The sequence below is a fragment of the Juglans regia genome, chromosome 7 (assembly GCF_001411555.2).
Source record: "Juglans regia cultivar Chandler chromosome 7, Walnut 2.0, whole genome shotgun sequence".
Classification (NCBI taxonomy): domain Eukaryota; kingdom Viridiplantae; phylum Streptophyta; class Magnoliopsida; order Fagales; family Juglandaceae; genus Juglans; species Juglans regia.
The window spans coordinates 13,479,911-13,498,599 of record NC_049907.1 but is presented as its reverse complement, the minus strand read 5'-3'; the positions used below and the strand labels follow the sequence as shown (position 1 = coordinate 13,498,599).

The following is an 18,689-nucleotide window of genomic DNA, read 5'->3' as shown; positions in this document are numbered from 1 at the left end:
GTGGGTCACGAGATGACGCCAAGTGGCGACGATCTAGTGGCTGCTTCTGACGACGCCCAACCCCTACATTTCTTTTCTTTTTTTTTTTTTGGTACCGAAATTTTTCTTTTAAATCTCATCCACAAACTGAACTTGGGTTCCGATGTCCGTAAAAGCGCCTCCAGTTGTCTCGTGGGCCCCATAACTGACGTGGAATCCGAGAACCGGTAGTTGCCGGTCATACCTGTGAAGACGTATGTCTTTTTGATCTACGTAGCAGATTGGGCAGCTGGTACGTGGCGTTTGGTGAGTTACTAGAAGCTGATAATGTTTTGAGCGGTGCTACTCTGCACCGCTAATTTTGATAGTTAGGTCAAAATTCTGTTTTTATTTTTATTTTTTATTATTATTTTAAAATATTTTAAAAAAATATGAAAAATATATCAATATATTAATATTCATTTTCTTAATTATTAAATAAAAAAATTTAAATATATGAAATGTCAAATTAAGAAAATAAATTGAATAGATAAAATAATATTTTTCTAATGTTTCGCTTGAACAAGACGTGGCGTTGTACGTACAGGTACAGTTCTCAAAGTACGGTCAAACAGAGGAATTCTGGATAGACAACGTCCGACACTATTTGTGTGGTTTGAATAAAATGGGACAAGAGAAATGATTTACAATCACACGTTTGTACATACACTTTATAAAAAGTCTCATAATTAAAAAAATGTGATTTTTTTTTTATAAATCTATATTTTTATAAAAAATTTGTATAAGACTTGAACATTAAAGATTTATATCTACCATTATTTATTGGATAAATAGATTATCATTATTAAATGAACAAATATATTCTTGAGTCCATGTGTATGTTACACTTAATAAAGTATTTATATAAAAACCGAAAAAAATAAAATATTTTTATAATATTTTTTCATTTGGAATATAAGTTTTAAAATTTAAAATTTACAAATCAAAAGTTATTATTTTAAGTTATGTAGATGATATATTCTATACATCGATTCGAGAATAGAATAACTTTTAGGCTCCATTTGGATAGTAAACATATTTCATGTCATCTCATCTTAATACTATAACTTTCTCAAATCTTCACATAAAATATAATAAATAATTTAATTTTTTTAAATCTCAAAATAATAATAATATTAAAAAATAATATTTTAACAATATTTTATTCAACTTCAGCTTTCATCTCAACTCATAATTTAGGGGTGTAATATGAATAAAATGAAACTTTGTTTGTAGCACTTTAATCTTCAAATTTAAAAAATCTTTTTATTTCTATGTTTATGCTTGTTTAGAAATTAGGTTATATTTATTAATTACAAATGGATACGGACTTTGTCATGAATTTGATAGGTGAAAGTGTATAAGTAATTATAAATATTATTACAAGGAGTAGTGATTTTCATGAAACGACTTGTTTATTTAGCAATTCATAGGAGGGTTAAAAATTTAACTCTTTTAATTAAATCAATCTGATTAGGATTATACCCTATAATCACTTCCCCATAGCACAAAACAACATAAATTTGGATATGAACCCAAATTGTCATCCTTGCTAAGCATCACCTACTAATAGTTTTTCCACTCGATTTCAAAGGCTCCACTTCTAAGACCCAAGACCCGGAGAATAATCGATCAAACTACTATTAGGTACGCCATATAACAAATGGAGAGGACATTCTTCTTGCCAATACAGTATGGGTCGGGATTTTCACCTATTCATTATTTAAGTCTCAATACTGAAAATGTAACATCTCGTATTTTAGTATATTTTTACTGAAAGAATTATTTTTATGGATTTAAAAATTTATTCTCTTATTTTAAAATTATTAGATTTTTAATTGGGTTATTTTTAAGATTTTTAATTTGGTGAAAATTAATTTTTATGTGCTTTCTTAATATTTATTTATTGTTGTACATTTAAATTACTTTGCATACTTAATTAATTACTGTGAGATTTAATTATTTCAATTTGACTTTACCATTACGTTTAAATTATTTTGGTTAACTTGTGGTTTTGAAATCGTTTCCGTTGGATCATTTTTGTGACTCAAGTTATGAGAATTGGACCTCATTTCTTTTCCCTCTATTTTTCTTTTCCTCTTTTCTTTTCCTTTTCTTTTTCTTTCTTCTTCTTCCTTCCCCTCCCGCGCGACCCAGCCCCCCTCTCTCCCGTGCGTTTCCGTTCTTCTCCCAGCCCGCCGCCGTGCGCCGGTGGTGGTCGACACCGCCCGGCTCCCCAGCTTCCCCACCGGCCGGCGACCCCCTCCCTCCGTTTCCAGATCCTCCATCGCCGCCGTTAGCCACCATGAGCCCATTGAAGCCGCGGCATTCTTTCCGCCGCTGCGCCGCCGTCGCACCACCATTAGCCGCCATCTTCACACCACTTCATCCTCGACCTCTTGGCAACCCATTGGACCCAACCCCACCTCCGATCCGTCACCGGTGAAGCACAACCAACCCCATTTCCGTTTTGGGTGTTTTTGGCCTTAAACCACCTCTTGTGCCGCCACCCACGGCCAACCTTCACCACCACTAGCTTCACCGACATCCCTAGGCCCTACCCTATCATTTTTGGGTCTTTGTTTGTCTCCGTTGAAAAGTGAGTGTTTGAAACCCACGGCCACAGTGTATTTGACACTGTTCTGTTGCTGTGTTGCCGCCTCTTGCAGTTTCGTGATCCTTCAAAAATTGTTATATAGCACTATAAGTATTTTCCAAAGAATTCTTGTGAATTTAATGTATTTTTGCATTAACACATTACACTGTATTTGAGCTGTTGATTGGTTTTGCCGGATTGAGTCCGAGGAGTACGGGGGTTGGATGGATTGGTGATTGAAGTTGTTTGGTTGGATTTGATTGGGTTGGTTATTGATGGTTGTTGATTAGTGTCGGTACATGTACATTTCATGATTTCATGCATGATCATGTTTGTAAAGGAAAACTGGGTTTTCGTGTATTGCATTCATGTTCATGTGTTTATGAAAATTGGGTTTTCATGTGAGAATAGAATTCGGGTGCGTGTGTATCACGACCTCAAGCCGAGATGGGGCATTATCTCGGTGGAGCTCCTCTGGTTACTCGGGAGCGGAATATACTGAGTAACGTCCCCTGGACTGTCGCCAGGCGACAATGGGATCGGACGAGAGAATCGTGCCGACTCCGTGGTCCTTCTGCTGGCGGGGACTAGAGGATGTCTGGCCATGAACGCGCTGGGCGCGGAACTGGGCATCGCTCGTTGTGTAGTGGGTGCTTGGCTACGAACGCGCTGGGTGCGGAACTGAGCATTGCTACGAAGCCAGGACGTGCGGATGGTCCCTAAGGGAGGCCATAGTGCATAGGGTAATAACAGATTAATTGGCTATTTTCTGGGAAAATAGTGTGTTGGATTTTGTGTAAACCATTTTCTGTGAAAATGTTTTACGGATATTTTGGGCCAAATGGGGATTTTGGCGTGTGTTGGAAAATTATCGTTTTCGGGAAAAATGATGTTTTGAGGAAAATGCATATTTCATCATATGCATGCATGTTGGTTGCATTAAATGCATTTTATTCCTGAGGATTACTTGGGTTATACTTACCTGCGGTACCATTTTGTGGTAACGCAGATTTTGATGCAGATGAAAATGAGGGTGAGCTGAGGAGTCGGCTCTGCCCGAAGAGTGATTTGAGATCACTCATTTATATTTTGGGATATGTGTTAAACTTTATTTTGGGATGACTGTATAACTTTTTAAATCCTTTTACTGATGTTTACTTGTATTTAAATTCTGGTACTTAGTAGACTTAATTATCCGCTGCGTTGTTGTTGTACACTGTCGCATGTACACACACTTGGCACTTTCGTTGGGATGTGTGACCGTGTTGTCATCATCCCAGCGTCTCGATTCCCGTGTTTTCCTTACATGGGGTCGGGGGCGCCACAGAAGAGGCCCATTAAATCCGAGGAGGGCCCAACCCACATTCCATTGCTGACTAAATAACCACCCAGCGGCGATAAATGATAAGAGATGTTATTGTAACAATCCATTAAAGCAAGAGCCCTTATTCTCAAGTTTGAATTTGAATAATAGATATATCTATTATCACTTAAACAACAAAATGGTCCAAAAGCTCCGTATAAAGGGAGAACCCAGGTACTTAAAAGGGATTGGATTCTTAGAGATTATTATTGTTCTTATATTATTACTGACGTAAGTATTGGAGGCTTCCCATTGAATCCCGAAGCCATCTAATTTTTGGTTGCAGGTGATTGCGAGGTGGTAGAAGTGAAACACGTCCATAACAACAAACATCCATAGTTCACATGTAACGCCCCATATTCGGGTGGGGGGAGAATTACTACATGTCACTTATAAACATGTTTCCCAACACATCTAAAAATCTCCAAACACTTCATAAGCAAAATCAATCTCATAACTTCTAAATAAATCCATTACAAACTCCAAATAGTCTATACTGCAATAATAATAAATCAAAGGGTCCACAATCTTCCGGTTGTAATAACATACCAAATCGATAAAACCATAGGTCCTACTAAACCAAAATATAATTACATCTTAATGTAATAAACTGATACATCTTAAGTCTCAATAAATCTAAACATAAAAAAGAACTTCAAACTCTTCTTCTAACCATGGTACCCTTAGGTACTCGACCGCCTATCCATATCTAGCCAAACTCCAATTTCTATTCCTGACCTCCAGTTGGGTAATCAATATCATCTGAAAACTTCCCATTTTTCAATCTCGGAGCCCCGAGTGTACACATAAGAAATAACACATAAAGGACCACTTTGTTTCCAAAGTGGTTGCACTCATATCATATCATGTTGGTACCAACCATATCACGTGAACCAGTATTATCATATTAGAACCATATTCAAAATCAGAGTAAAAACATATAAGTATGCCAAAGGTTTTTCATATTCATATCATATCAACCAAGTGTTGAACATATTTATATCATTTCCATTTGATCATAAACAAACCCAAATTATTTTATATCATATGTACAAAAATTCACAGATATCATATTCGCTCTTCTGCACATTTCATAAACATGTCAAATGTTGCTCATGTCCACACTATTCATGTCAAAAGTATTTTTCTCTTCCATATAGATTTTCATGAGTGAATACAAAACACATATACTGAGGTCGTTTTCACATTTTCTTTTAAAAGTATATCACGCACATTTTACAAACCAACTTCATTTCATTTTCTTTTATTTTTTTTATGCAAATCTAGCATAAGAACCCCGCTTACCTGACTCTTGCAGCGTATTATCTAAACCTTGAAAATGACCTCTATCAGTCTCCAACTTCAACTTAGCAAACAACTGATATGACAAGACCAAATAACCACTCCTTCCACTTTTCCTCGATCCACTGAAATGCCATCTTTCGAAACTACATGTCCTAGAAACGTGATTGAATCAAGCCAAAATTCACACTTCTTCAACTTAGCAAACAACTGCTTATCTCTGAGTGTCCTGAGTACCAACTTCAAATGTTCTTCATGCTCGGTCTTCCTTTTGGAATATATCAGTATATTATCAATAAAGACAACCGCAAACTTATCCAAAAACTCATGGAATACCTTGTTCATCAAGTCCATGAATACTACTGGGGCGTTAGTCAGACCAAAAGGCATGACCAAAAACTCATAATGGCCATATCGGGTCCTGAACGCCGTCTTAGCCACGTCTTCTGCTCTGATCTTCAATTGATGGTAACCCGATTGAAGATCCTTCTTTGAAAATACCTGAGCACCCTGAAGCTGATCAAACAAATCTTCTATATGGAGTAGCGGATACTTATTCTTTATGGTCACCCGATTAAGTTCCCTGTGATCGATACACATTCTCATCGATCCATCCTTCTTCTTCACAAAGAGAACAGGAGTTCTCCAAGGTGATACACTGGGCCTGATGAAACCCTTATCCAACAAATCTTGCAACTGTTCCTTGAGTTCCACCAATTCAGACGGCGCCATTCGGTATGGTGCTTTCGAAAGGGGTCCCGTGCCTGGGACTAGTTCAATAGCAAACTCTACCTCTCGCTCGGGTGGAAGTCTAGATAAATCTTCTTGGAAAACCTTTGGATATTCACTCACAACAGGTATCTGTTCCAACTTCAACTCTTCTTTCGGTGCTTCAACCACACAGCCTAAGAATCCCTGACGACCATCACGTAACAATTTTCCAATTTGAATGGCAGAAATGATGGGTGGAACCAACCTCACTTTCGACCTTGTGAACCGAAATTCACTTTCTTTTGGGGGTCTGAAAACCACTTCTTTTTTAAAACAATCAATACTGGTGTGATAGGAAGCTAGCCAATCCATACCCAAAATCACATCAAACACAACCATGTGGAACACTATTAAATCTGTTGGCATCAGTCTTCCATCTATAGATAGAGGGCATCCCGATAGAAGCTCACTACAGACTACCGAATTTTTTGTTGGGGTCGCAACCACTAACTTGTGCTTCAACCTTTCAGTTTCTAAACTGCAAAATCTAGAGTAAGCCGTGGAAATAAAAGAATGTGTAGCTCCCGAGTCAAATAACACAAAAGCGTTATTAGAAAACAAAGAAAGAGTACCTGTGACCACAAACAGTCTTAAACATGAACCAAAATATTCAAAGCCTTAACCAAAACCAACCAATAGAAGTAATAATAACATAAAATCTTTAAAGAAAAACAAATGAGCCATACCGGTGATCAAGCCCTCCCTACCCTCAGCCTTCACAGGTGTCAAAGCAAAAACCAGTGCAGGCGTAGTAGTACGCTGGAAGTTGCCTTGCACTGTCCCTTCTGCTCTGGGTGGTGGTGGCCTGTTGCTGTTTAATTGCGATGGGTAGTCCCTGAGATAGTGACCCGGTTTGCCACAACGGAAACATAGTCCCGCTTCCATCCTGCATACTCCGGCATGTATTCGATTGCAAATTCTACACTGATATGCTTGTTGGGTGCCCTGAACTAGCCTCTTACCCGAACTACTACATTCATTCCTCTTTTTCCATGATCCCTGGTCCACGCCAGAATGATACCCAGTAGGAGTAGCCCTTTTTCTTTGTTCATGCAATGCAGCAATTCTTTGGAGGGTTCTTTCAAAAACTGTGGCCTTATTCACCATTTCTGAGAAGTTCCTAATCTGAAAACCCACCACACGCTCATAAAGTTTCTCATTTAGTCCTTGCTCAAATTTGTGCGCCTTCTTTTCCTCATCAGGAATCAAATAAGTAGCAAAACGGGATAACTCAGTAAACCTAGCTGCATACTGATGTACCGTCATTGTTCCTTGCACTAAGGTGGCAAATTCCATAGCCTTGTCCTCACGAAACGAGCTAGGGAAGAAGCGCTCAAGAAAGATTTGTTTGAAATGCAGCCAATTGACTATCTCTGTCCCCTTTGCTTCTCTGATAGTTCTTTCAGAAATCCACCCCCTCTTCGCTTCCCCAGTAAGCTTGAATGTGGCGTACGCCACCTTTTGCTCATCTGTACAGGTTAGGACTTGCAAAATCTCTTCAATGTCCTGAATCCAATCCTCCACCAGAGTTGGATCGCCTCTCCCATCAAATAAAGGGGGGTGCATTTGATTGAATTGCTCTACGGTACAACCCCCTTCATTATAGTTACGTTGGCGACCCGAGGGATTCTGCACAAGGTCATCAATTAATTGATGTGCAGCTGCTCGTAGTACTTTGGAAGCACTCGGGTTTGCTTCCCTTTCGTTCTCATTTGCATTCAGGTCCGACATGCTTCGTTCACGACGACGGGGTGTCATCCTGACAAAAATAACTTGGATATTTAATTGTCTTTAAAAAAAAATAGAGTTTATATGAACATAAACATTAGTGGGATTCGTAAAACAAAACATATATATTATACTTCAAAAATATAAGAATACCTATAAAAGAGAGAAGAGAAGTACGCACAACGGTAGTAATAGTCAATCTCCCAAAATCTAATACCTTACCCCGTCTGACTATTTAATAACTTAGTTCATAGACCTGTGAAATGCCACACCTCAAAACCATTCCTAAAGCCTACGAATTCTAAGAGTTTCCCACATCTACAATATTCAACCCTATAGTTCGCTTCACTATCATAATAAATCTGGAAATGATTTCTTAAACACTATCTATACTCTGAAATATTACATACTATAGTCTGCAGAACCTCAAATCTGGCTCTGATACCAAATGTAACGCCCCATACCCGGGTGGGGTGGAGAATTACTACTTGTCACTTATAAACATGTTTCCCAACACATCTAAAAATCTCCAAAGACTTCTTCATAAGCAAAATCAATCTCATATCTTCTAAATAAATCCCTTACAAACTCCAATGTTCTATACTGCAATAATAATAAATCAAGGGGTCCACAATCTTCCAGTTGTAATAACATACCAAACTGATAAAACTATAGGTCCTACTAAACCAAAATATAATTACATCTTAATGTAATAAACTGATACATCTTAAGTCTCAATAAATCTAAACATAAAAAAGAACTTCAAACTCTTCTTCTAACCATGGTACCCTTAGGTACTCGACCGCCTATCCATATCTAGCCAAACTCCAATTTCTATTCCTGACCCCCAGTTGGGTCATCAATATCATCTGAAAAAAAATAATGAAGATAAGGGGTGAGTTATCAACAACTCAGTAAACAGAAAACCTATACTAGTGTGCAAACATGAGCCATTTTTAAAAAATTTGATATGCAGAAGCAAAACATTTTATTTTCATATGCATAACTCAACACATATTATCAGAAAAATAAGAGTGACACTTCAATCTTTTTATATTCATAAACCATTTTCATATTCAGGAACACTTTGGCATAACATAATTGAATATCCTCATCTTATCATATCATAACGTATCATATCATATACCATGTTTAACCCCCCGTGGTAGGGTTGTGCTATCCCTAGTGGCCAAACCAGGCAGTATCATATTGTGAAAACTTTCCATTTTTCAATCTCGGAGCCCCGAGTGTGCACACAAGAAATAACACATAAAGGACCACTTTGTTTCCAAAATGGTTGCACTCATATCATATCATGTTGGTACCAACCATATCACGTGAACCAGTATCATCATATTAAAACTATATTCAGAATCAGAGTAAAAACAGATAAGTATGCCAAAGGTTTTTCATATTCATATGATCATATCATATCAACCAAGTGTTGAACATATTCATATCATTTCCATTTGATCATAAACAAACCCAAATTATTTTATATCATACGTACAAAAATTCACAGATATCATATTCGCTCTTTTGCCCATTTCATAAACATGTCAAATGTTGCTCATGTCCACACTATTCATGTCAAAAGTATTTTTCTCTTCCATATAGATTTTCATGAGGGAATACAAAACACATATACTGAGGTCGTTTTGACATTTTCTTTTAAAAACATATCATGCACATTTTACAAACCAACCTCATTTCATTTTCTTTTATTTTTTTTATGCAAATCTAGCATAGAAACCCCGCTTACCTGACTCTTACAGCGTATTATCTAAGCCTTGAAAATGACCTCTATCAGTCTCGTCACCTATTCATAAAATAAGATATATAAACTAAGTGTTAAAAGACAATTGACACAACTTCTATCTAAATAAATAAAACCCATAATCCCAAACCATATTATAGCAAAAACAACTCACTATTACAACCATATAGTAATCTGGACAGCCCGCATTTCAACCCAAAGTACCATATACTAATCTCAAAATTGTCCAATACACCCACTAAAATCAACGTCAAACACAAGCAATCAAAATATCAACCCCACTTCAATGGCCCCTAACTCCAAGCAATCATTACAAACCAACCAAAACCACAACAATGCAACTCCAAATAATTTACACTCCACTCCATCAGTCATACAAAACCTGAATGGTATATAAAAAGAAAAAGTCACTACACAACCCCGAGAACCCATTAAAAACACTGCATGTCCCACTCAAATAAATCCAAATTCAGAACATTCCAACACATGATGTTCGCTTATACAAAGAAAATGCCCAAAGAACAACCACAGACTACACTAAATGAAAACATGACCCAGAAATTTCATTGGAGTGAAATGAATTAATAGAGGTGAATGCGTATGTACAAGCGAGAGGAACAGAGAAACAAAGAAAGAATGGGTTACCGGCAAAAAATGTCACCAGTGGTGGCTTCAATGGTTACAAGGCTTCAGGGATTAACGAACAAGCAGCACCACAATTACACAGCAAACCAAAAGGAAAACTGCACTGGAGAGAAAGAGAGAGTGTCGACAATGAGGGCCCTGAGTTTCAGAATTAAGGTATAAAATGAGAGAGAGAGAGATATATATATATACCTGAAGATGAAACGCAGCGCAAAAGGGAGAGAAGAGCCGAGTCTAAAAGGAGAACACCAACTGCAAAACAAGAGAGACGCGGGAGAGAGAAACACAGTGATTTGCTACAATGGAGGGATGCGACAGAGTGAGAAACTGATTTTGAGGGAAAAATCGAAAGTGAGGTGATTTAGGGCATGAGATTCGGAACTGCAAAACAGAACCAACGACAAGAAATAAATTGAAAACGGAAGGAAGTGAGTAACGTGGGAGAGAGGGATGCTGGGGAAAACAGAAAGAAAAAGAAACTGAAATGAGAAAGAGAGGGAGAAGGAATTGGGAGGCAGCTGAGGAAGAAGACAAACCTACCCAAAACGGCGCCGTTCTGAAAACCTCCGAGAAAAGGCTGGGCCTTTTTGCGCACTGGTCCGAGCCTCACAAAGCTTGGGCCTTACATCACATGCACACAAGAGAATCACAATATATAAAAGGGGACACGAGCATATTATGTGAGGAGGCATAATGAGAATTGCTACAGCTACAAAAATATTACACAAAATAAACTCACATACTGATGTGGTTTCATGAAATTTGTTAGATCTACTTTATAATTAAAGTAACTTCACAATCTAACGTACCAAATTAAACCACATCAGTTTGTGAATTTACTTTTGTTTAATCTATTTCTGGCTAAAGTATTTTTTGAAGCAGAATAGAGACGAGAATAAAAGAAATAGAGAGAGGGAGAGAGGAGAATAAAAGAAAAACAAAAAAGAATAGCACTAAGGGATCTTGTAAGGTGGAGGAAAGGCAAATGAACCCCTCCAACTATTCATGTTATTGTTGTTTGTGCATTCTAGCTTTGGCAAACCGTTGTTTATTACTATTTTGCTCGATCAAATTATTTTCAAGCACCCATCAGTTAGAACTATTTATGCGAACAACATAATTCTCATACTAAAGGTCCGATGCTTTTGCAACAATATATATATATATATATATATATATATGCAAGTACTTTGCAACGAGTGGCGGAAACGTCTTTTGATAAATTATTGAAGATTTATACACATTTATAGCATATATGTACCCACACATGCCTGAATCTAGGCTCTAGAATATTATATCCATGTTTCAGATATCTATATCTCATTTCAATTAAAATTTAGGGGTGATTGTTATGAACTTGAGTGTAATGGTGTCGTGTGGTTGGAACAGATGCGGTGTCGTTTGAAGATGGAAGAATAAAATGATGTGTTTTATTATTTTAGTTAATTTGTGCATTTCACCTTAAGCGATGCATTTTGTGTCTATCATTTAGTCTTTATCATTTCATGTTACTTTATCTTATGTTCTTTTAAGTTAGAGGGTTAAGCTGTATGGATCTATGATGGTATATGGCAGAGAGAGGAAGGGAGGAAGGGATTATCTGAAAAAATTATCAATAGCTTTGATCTGTAAGGAGGTTGGGTTCCCTCGAAGAATCCCTTATCAATATACGTGTGACTCTCTTTATCATTTTCACAAACACCTTTCAGCCATCTCTTATTTACAGTACAACACCCATTGTTATAGCTCCATTCGTGTCCCAAGTTACATCCCAACAATTTACAACAAGGTTCTAACAATGACAATTTGTGTTTGTGGGGTTGTGTTCGTATCATATTAAGTTATGGACATTTGACTATATGGGTCAACTCAAATCCGACTCGTTAAGCTAAACGCATCAAAATTTCAAACTCGAACCCACCTTATTTAAATAATAGGTTATGTCCTGTCGTCCATTTTGACCGATTAAATAATTAATTAGAAATAGGTCAACATAACACGACTCATTTCAACGAATTTTAAATAAATGAGTTGAACTAACACGCATAACTCATTTGTTCTGATTAAAATAATATCACATAAAATTTAATAAGACAACCTATTAACAAAAAAATAGCAACACTTTTCAAATTTAAACCTACAATAAAACTAATATTACAAATTCTACAGTAGCAAATATGAGCATATGTCTAGAATTACAATTTCAACAATAAAAGTATAAGCATATTGAGAAATACCAATAAATTGTAATTTTGAAATAAAATGTAAACGGGTATTGGGGGTTGATTTCGGGTTAAGCGGGTTGGCGGTTGACCTATTATCGATCAGTTTATTAATCATGTCTTAACAGGTCAATCCGTTTTGACCCAAACTCGCTAATTTAGTATCACTAGGATTTTTTTAGTAACAGGTTGTACCCGTTTTCTCAGTAAAGGTGGGATTAATCAATACTAATGGGTACAACCCCGGTTTTTTGTTTATTTTATTTTTTACATTAAAGCCAACATTGTTTATATGATATTGATGTAGCATTAGAATGATTTTATAAAATAAAATCAAATCAAAATGCATGCGACATATATGATGCAATCCACTACATATTACATTGTTTGAATTAATTTGCTAAGAATATTATAAAACACATGATTGCTTTAATCAAACTCCAATACACAATAATAATTACAAAACTTGGTCTTCTATTTTTTCATACTTCTTGTTCCTTCTTGCTGCCGTCCGTTCTATTTTTTCCAAAACTTGGTCTTCTGTTAATTAACTTAGCATGCTTCATAGCTTTTTCCTAAGCTGCGGCAAAACCTGTAGTATAAGAAAGCAAATATTAACTATAAAGTATTAATATGAGCTTATTAATTAATTAGAATGATCAGAAACGTGACCATGCTGCATGTAACTATAAAGTATGTTGCATGCAACTAATTAATTCCCTTAACCACATAAAATGGCAAATTATCTAATAATTAATGGATTTTCTGTTAAAAAATGTAAGAAGAAAAGTCCTAGCTATTAAATCAAGGATTGCATTGAATTTAGATTAAAGACTACAAGAATACTACTGTACGCGGTAAGAGATGGGAGAACCTTGTAGTACATAAACGTCATTACAATAGATCATCTGCATAAGACATAAAAAGAAAAAAAAAAAAAGCATGCAAAAAAGACCCAACATGTTAGATCTGGGCTCATGTTAGCTTATGATGCCCACTTAAAAATAGAGAAATGCTACCTCAAGAGATTTCAAAGTAAATTTACTGCATGATGCAGTACATAGCGGACTTTATATCTACTTTTATCATATCAAGTCGATGAAATTTTTTTGTGGTTAAAAGTATTTTTGAGATTGAGGAAGCAATGCCCATATCTACTTTTATTCAGATGGATTGAGTTTAATTACAATTACGATTTTTTCAAAACCTGTTTTTAGTTTTGTAGCATGACAAACTACGTACACACGAGCAATTCTTTCTTTCTTTTTAAAACCTGCTATATTTCCTTTACATCTTCATCATTTTCAAAGCCGAAACCTGATCAATTTCCACCATAACAGGGAAGGTTAAGAGATGCTAAACTTTCTCATGTAAAAAGATTTGAAAAAAAAGGTGCAAAAATATATTTGGGTTATTTAAACCTCAGATAATTAAGATACTTTTTGTCTCACATAATTCCTTTTGTTTGCTGTGCTTTTAAAAGATGTTTTCCATTTTGTAGAGATAGTGGAATCGAGTCTTATCTCTTTCTTTAATATCGTTTTCATAGGTATTCAAACTTTAGATCAAATGGTTCAATATGTAACCATCTAAAGCAAAAGATTGTGTGCAAATCTGCGGTTTCTAATACTATCATCAGAGAATAGATTAAGACCTACCCAACCTAGATCTGCTGAAGAGAAAGCTACAATCAACTTGGGCTTTTTTCCTTCAACATTTTCCCAACAACCAAACAAATTCATTAAAAAAGGCAAAATAGAGAATCAACGAATCCATAAACAAGTCGATACCCAATACATAACTCATAAACAACCCAAACCTTTATCAACCAATTGATTACCCCATCCATTCCTCACGCAAAAAAACATAGTTACAGGGAGGGAGAGAGAGAGAGAGAGAGAGAGAGAGTACCCTAACAACGCCCTAGAGGTAAAGGTTGATGGCAAAGGTATAGTGTTTCAGAGGATGATGGAGATGACGGCGATGGGGTCATAGGGTCATGATGATGGAGGCTAGGGTTTCTGCTGCACAACAATAGAAAGAGAGAGAGAGAGAGAGAGAGAGACCACTACAACAAATTTGAGATTTTGGGACGAAATTATTTAGGGACGAAATTTTTTTCGTCCCTAAAAGTCATTTTTTGGGACGAAATTTAAATTTCGTCCCAAAAAATCGATGAATTTAGAAAACCGTTCGAACGTCAAAATAACCGATCGAACAGTTTTTTCTGCGACGAATTAAATCGTCCCAAAAAATTTTTACCGTTCGAACATGAAAAAATACGTTTGAACAGTAAAATTTGGCGGATAATTACTTTATTATGGCGGGAAAAGTTCAAAAACGTTCGAACGATAATTTGTTGTGTTCGAACGGAACATATTTGGTGGCAAATCCTGGCAGGAAGCTTTCTAAACCGTTCGAACGGAATATATTTAGTTAGAACATATTCAAGCACCACATTTATACATTCGAAGGTATAATATTAATCTCGGTACGAAACTCAAAATATAAAAAATATCTATCATATATACAAATTCATTAATTAATTTTATGTAATTAATTTTAAAATATTTTAATGATTTCTTTTACGTTAAATAAGATATTTAGTAAATAAATATTATCAATCACATACATATTAATCAACCAAATAAAGCAAATTATCAAAATGCCATATATATTGTTCATAATTACAACAAAAGAAAATATAAATAAAAGATAAAAACTATGATGCGAGGTCTCTACACACATCCTCGACTGCAGCTAATTGTGTCTCTACTTGTGTCAGTCGAGTACTAACTGTGACCTGAGTTGCATTATTGGCATTAATCGCTGTACGTAACTCATCAACCTCTGTACGTAACCCAGAGACGGTAGCCATAATCTCTGTACGCAACTCAGACATGGCAGTATGCACTGCATCAATCACTGCTGATGTGTGTACACCGATCTCAGCACGCAATATGTCAGCCAGCTCCTCGCGAATATATGTGCGTGATGTCTCAGGCTGTGTAGATGTCTCACCGGCCGATACTCCAGTATCTCCTGGCTGCCCATCTCTCTGAATCTCAGCCCTATCTGGAACAGCTCCACGAAAACGAAATCTAGAGTGTCCCGTGCTCCGTGATAGGGTGGTGCTGTTGATCGGTGCCATCGGAAATCGAGAACGCTCGGCAGGTTCGGGCACAACCCCGGCATGTAGCAAAAATCGAGTGATGAGGATCCCAAACGGCAGTATATCTGTCGTAATAAACCGTGCCTCTGATCGGATCCTCTCAAATATATAACCAACGAGGTCGATCGGGATGCCACGAGCGACCCGTATCATAAATCTCGCTCGATCCATGCCGACCTCGGTCTTGTGCTGCCGTGGGTCAATATTGTTGGCAATGATCAAATTCATAATCTTGAAGAAAGAAGATAAATCTGCCTGCCTAATACTCTTGGAGCCATCATACACTGGAGCATCTGGACCAACAATCAAGTCCCTGACCTCGTGATCAGCAAGTGTATCTATCTCATCTGTGTAATCTAGTCCCTCGTCCTGAGACTGAGCTGCATCACCTGAGGGACCAGACTCTCTAGGCGGGAGGTTTGGATAGGCATCAAGAAGCCTAGGAATACCCAGATATGCAGCGAGTCCATCCGCTGAAAATATAACAGGAGCTCCTCGGACAGAGATCCTATATGCCCCTCCATCGTCTGGGCTAGCAGCACCGAGCTCTTTATAGAACTCAGTAACGATCTCAATGAAGGAAATGAGCTCCATTCCTTCTTCTCGCTGATCTAAGATCGGTGCCCAACCACGATCATTAAATACTGATGGGAGGGAATGACCCTCCCATATAAGAGCGACAAAATCAGACAGTTTTACCTGTCGCTCAAGTAAAACGGTCCGCTCTCGAACTGTTTGGATGGAAGATTCTCCTGATCTACCACGTTTACGGCCCCGAGAAGACATTATTATGATCCTGCAATTAAAAAATAAAATATACATTCAAGATTAGTGATAAAATCTAATTACGACTAAAAGATTTACAAAATTATATACTAATAGCAATTTAATAAATTAATTGATAGAACATATAATCAATTAAACGATGAAAACAATTTAATAAGCTAATAAAATGTTAATGGATTTAACTTAATAATTACCGTTCGAACGTCTAAATATATGTTCGAACGGAAAATTAATAACGTTCGAACGTGTCTATAAAGTTCGAACGTACAGGTTTACCGTTCGAACGTACTGGTTAATACCGTTCGAACGTAAAACAGATCTAACTCGGCCATGGCTGAGTCAACTCAGCAGCCATGAAAATACTCAAAAATGTTTCGATTCCGTGGTTTCTTCGACTCAAAAACAAAGTACTCTTCATTTCTAAACATCCTACGATAGATTTATGTGTTCTACGGTAATTATTAATGAGAAAATATAATTTTAAGGAAAAAAACCAAATAAAACCATAAAATTATAAAATAAACGGTAAAATGAGTTTGAAAGTACATACCTTTAGTTGGGAGGACAAATGTTGTACGTATGTGTTGATCACGACGGCAGACGGCGGTGAAGAGCGTGCGTTCAAACGTTTTCTCGCTTTTTCAAACGGTGGAGACGGCGGCGTGAGAGGAAGGAAGCCCGCGATAAACTTATACCTGCAGAACCGTTCGAACGTTAATATTAAACGTTCGAACGTTAATGTAAAACCGTTCGCCCGTTACTGTTTCACGTTCGAACGGAAGTTTTACAATATTATTAAAAAATATATTAAATGTATACTATATTTATATTCATATAAATTATTATAATATATATACTATTATAGTAGATTATATATACTGTAATCTACTATGTAATATTATAATATATATTATAATAGTAGAATACTTTAATTGAAAGCATAATATCTTATAAAATATTTTCTTATAGTATAATAGTAATATATCATAATACTTTACTATCAAAGTGTTATATATGAGATATTAAGATATATATAGTACTATATAATAGCATGTAGTACTATATGGTATGAGTTTATACTTAACTAATATATGTCATATTACATATTCCATTATACTTTACCTACTAAAGTTATATATGATATTATACAACATATATAGATAGAGTATAGATTACTTATAATATACTATCATCTTATAAATTTCTACATACTTTATTATGTGACCTTAGTATATTTGGGGCTATATATATGTGAGTATATATTACTAATACATATGATCTTAATAATATATATGATAGTATAGGTCACTATATATATGATAATATATATTACTATATATACTATATAATTAGTATAGATTACCATATATATGATAGTATATATTACATTATATATGATAGTATATATAACTAATACATATGATGTTATAGTACTTTTCATTTAATGATGAAAAAAGTTATATTTAATCATAAAGGATATGTGTTCGAACGGTACTCATAAACAGTTCGAACACATATGTTAACGTTTGAACGTAAAATAAAACATTCGAACGGACAAGGCAAATGGCGGGAAAACATCCCGCCAATTAAAGACAGCTGGATTACCGTTCGAACGTAATTTGTTATAGTTCGAACGGATTATTGCAGTGGTGGGAAAATATCCCGCCAATTAAAATATAGTATCATCTAATATGTCTACATATATTAATGTTGTTCTTTTATTCAACATTATAATGAAAAATAAAAAATAAAACTTTGTAATACCGTTTGAACAGTTAGAAATTAACGTTCGAACGATAAATTTTCGAGCGGGAATAATTCATTAACGTTCGAACATACTTTTTATACGTTCGAACGTGAAAATTAGGAGGGAATTTTCTCCCGCTTAATATTTTCACATTCGAACGGTTAGTAAATAACCGTTCGAACATGAAATGTTCTTCAAAAACACGACAGAACCTCACAATTCTGTTTCTCTCCGCGCTGTCGTCGCTCCGTGTGCTCTGAAGATTACCCTTCGCATATCAGAGGTATTTTTTCTCAAACTAGCTCTTAAGCTCAAAAAAATTGTTCATCTCACTCCATTATTCTCGGATTAATACTTGTAGGATAGTTTGTGATTATTTTCAGATTATTCTCGGGTTATTTCCTTTTCATCTTCAATTTGTCAGGTATTTCTTTTAAAATAGAAATGTATGATTTGAACTTAATATTTTGCAATGTTAGAAAGTTGTATGCTTTGAAATTGGTGTTTGTGTTTGTTAGAGTTTGTAATTAATGGAGTTTTCGGCGTTGTTGAAGACGACTGG

At 36.0% G+C, this 18,689-nt stretch overlaps 1 protein-coding gene across 1 annotated transcript; it reads right to left on the bottom strand.

The window, feature by feature from the left end:
• Positions 1 to 108: 108 nt before the first annotated feature.
• Positions 109 to 7,781, bottom strand: LOC109014655. The gene is made up of 5 exons (XM_035691421.1): positions 7,661 to 7,781; positions 6,737 to 7,519; positions 5,916 to 6,349; positions 5,371 to 5,795; positions 109 to 223 (listed from the first exon to the last, which is right to left on the bottom strand). Exons 1-5 carry the CDS (start codon positions 7,779 to 7,781, stop codon positions 109 to 111), a joined length of 1,878 nt encoding a protein of 625 aa, XP_035547314.1.
• Positions 7,782 to 18,689: the final 10,908 nt, after the last annotated feature.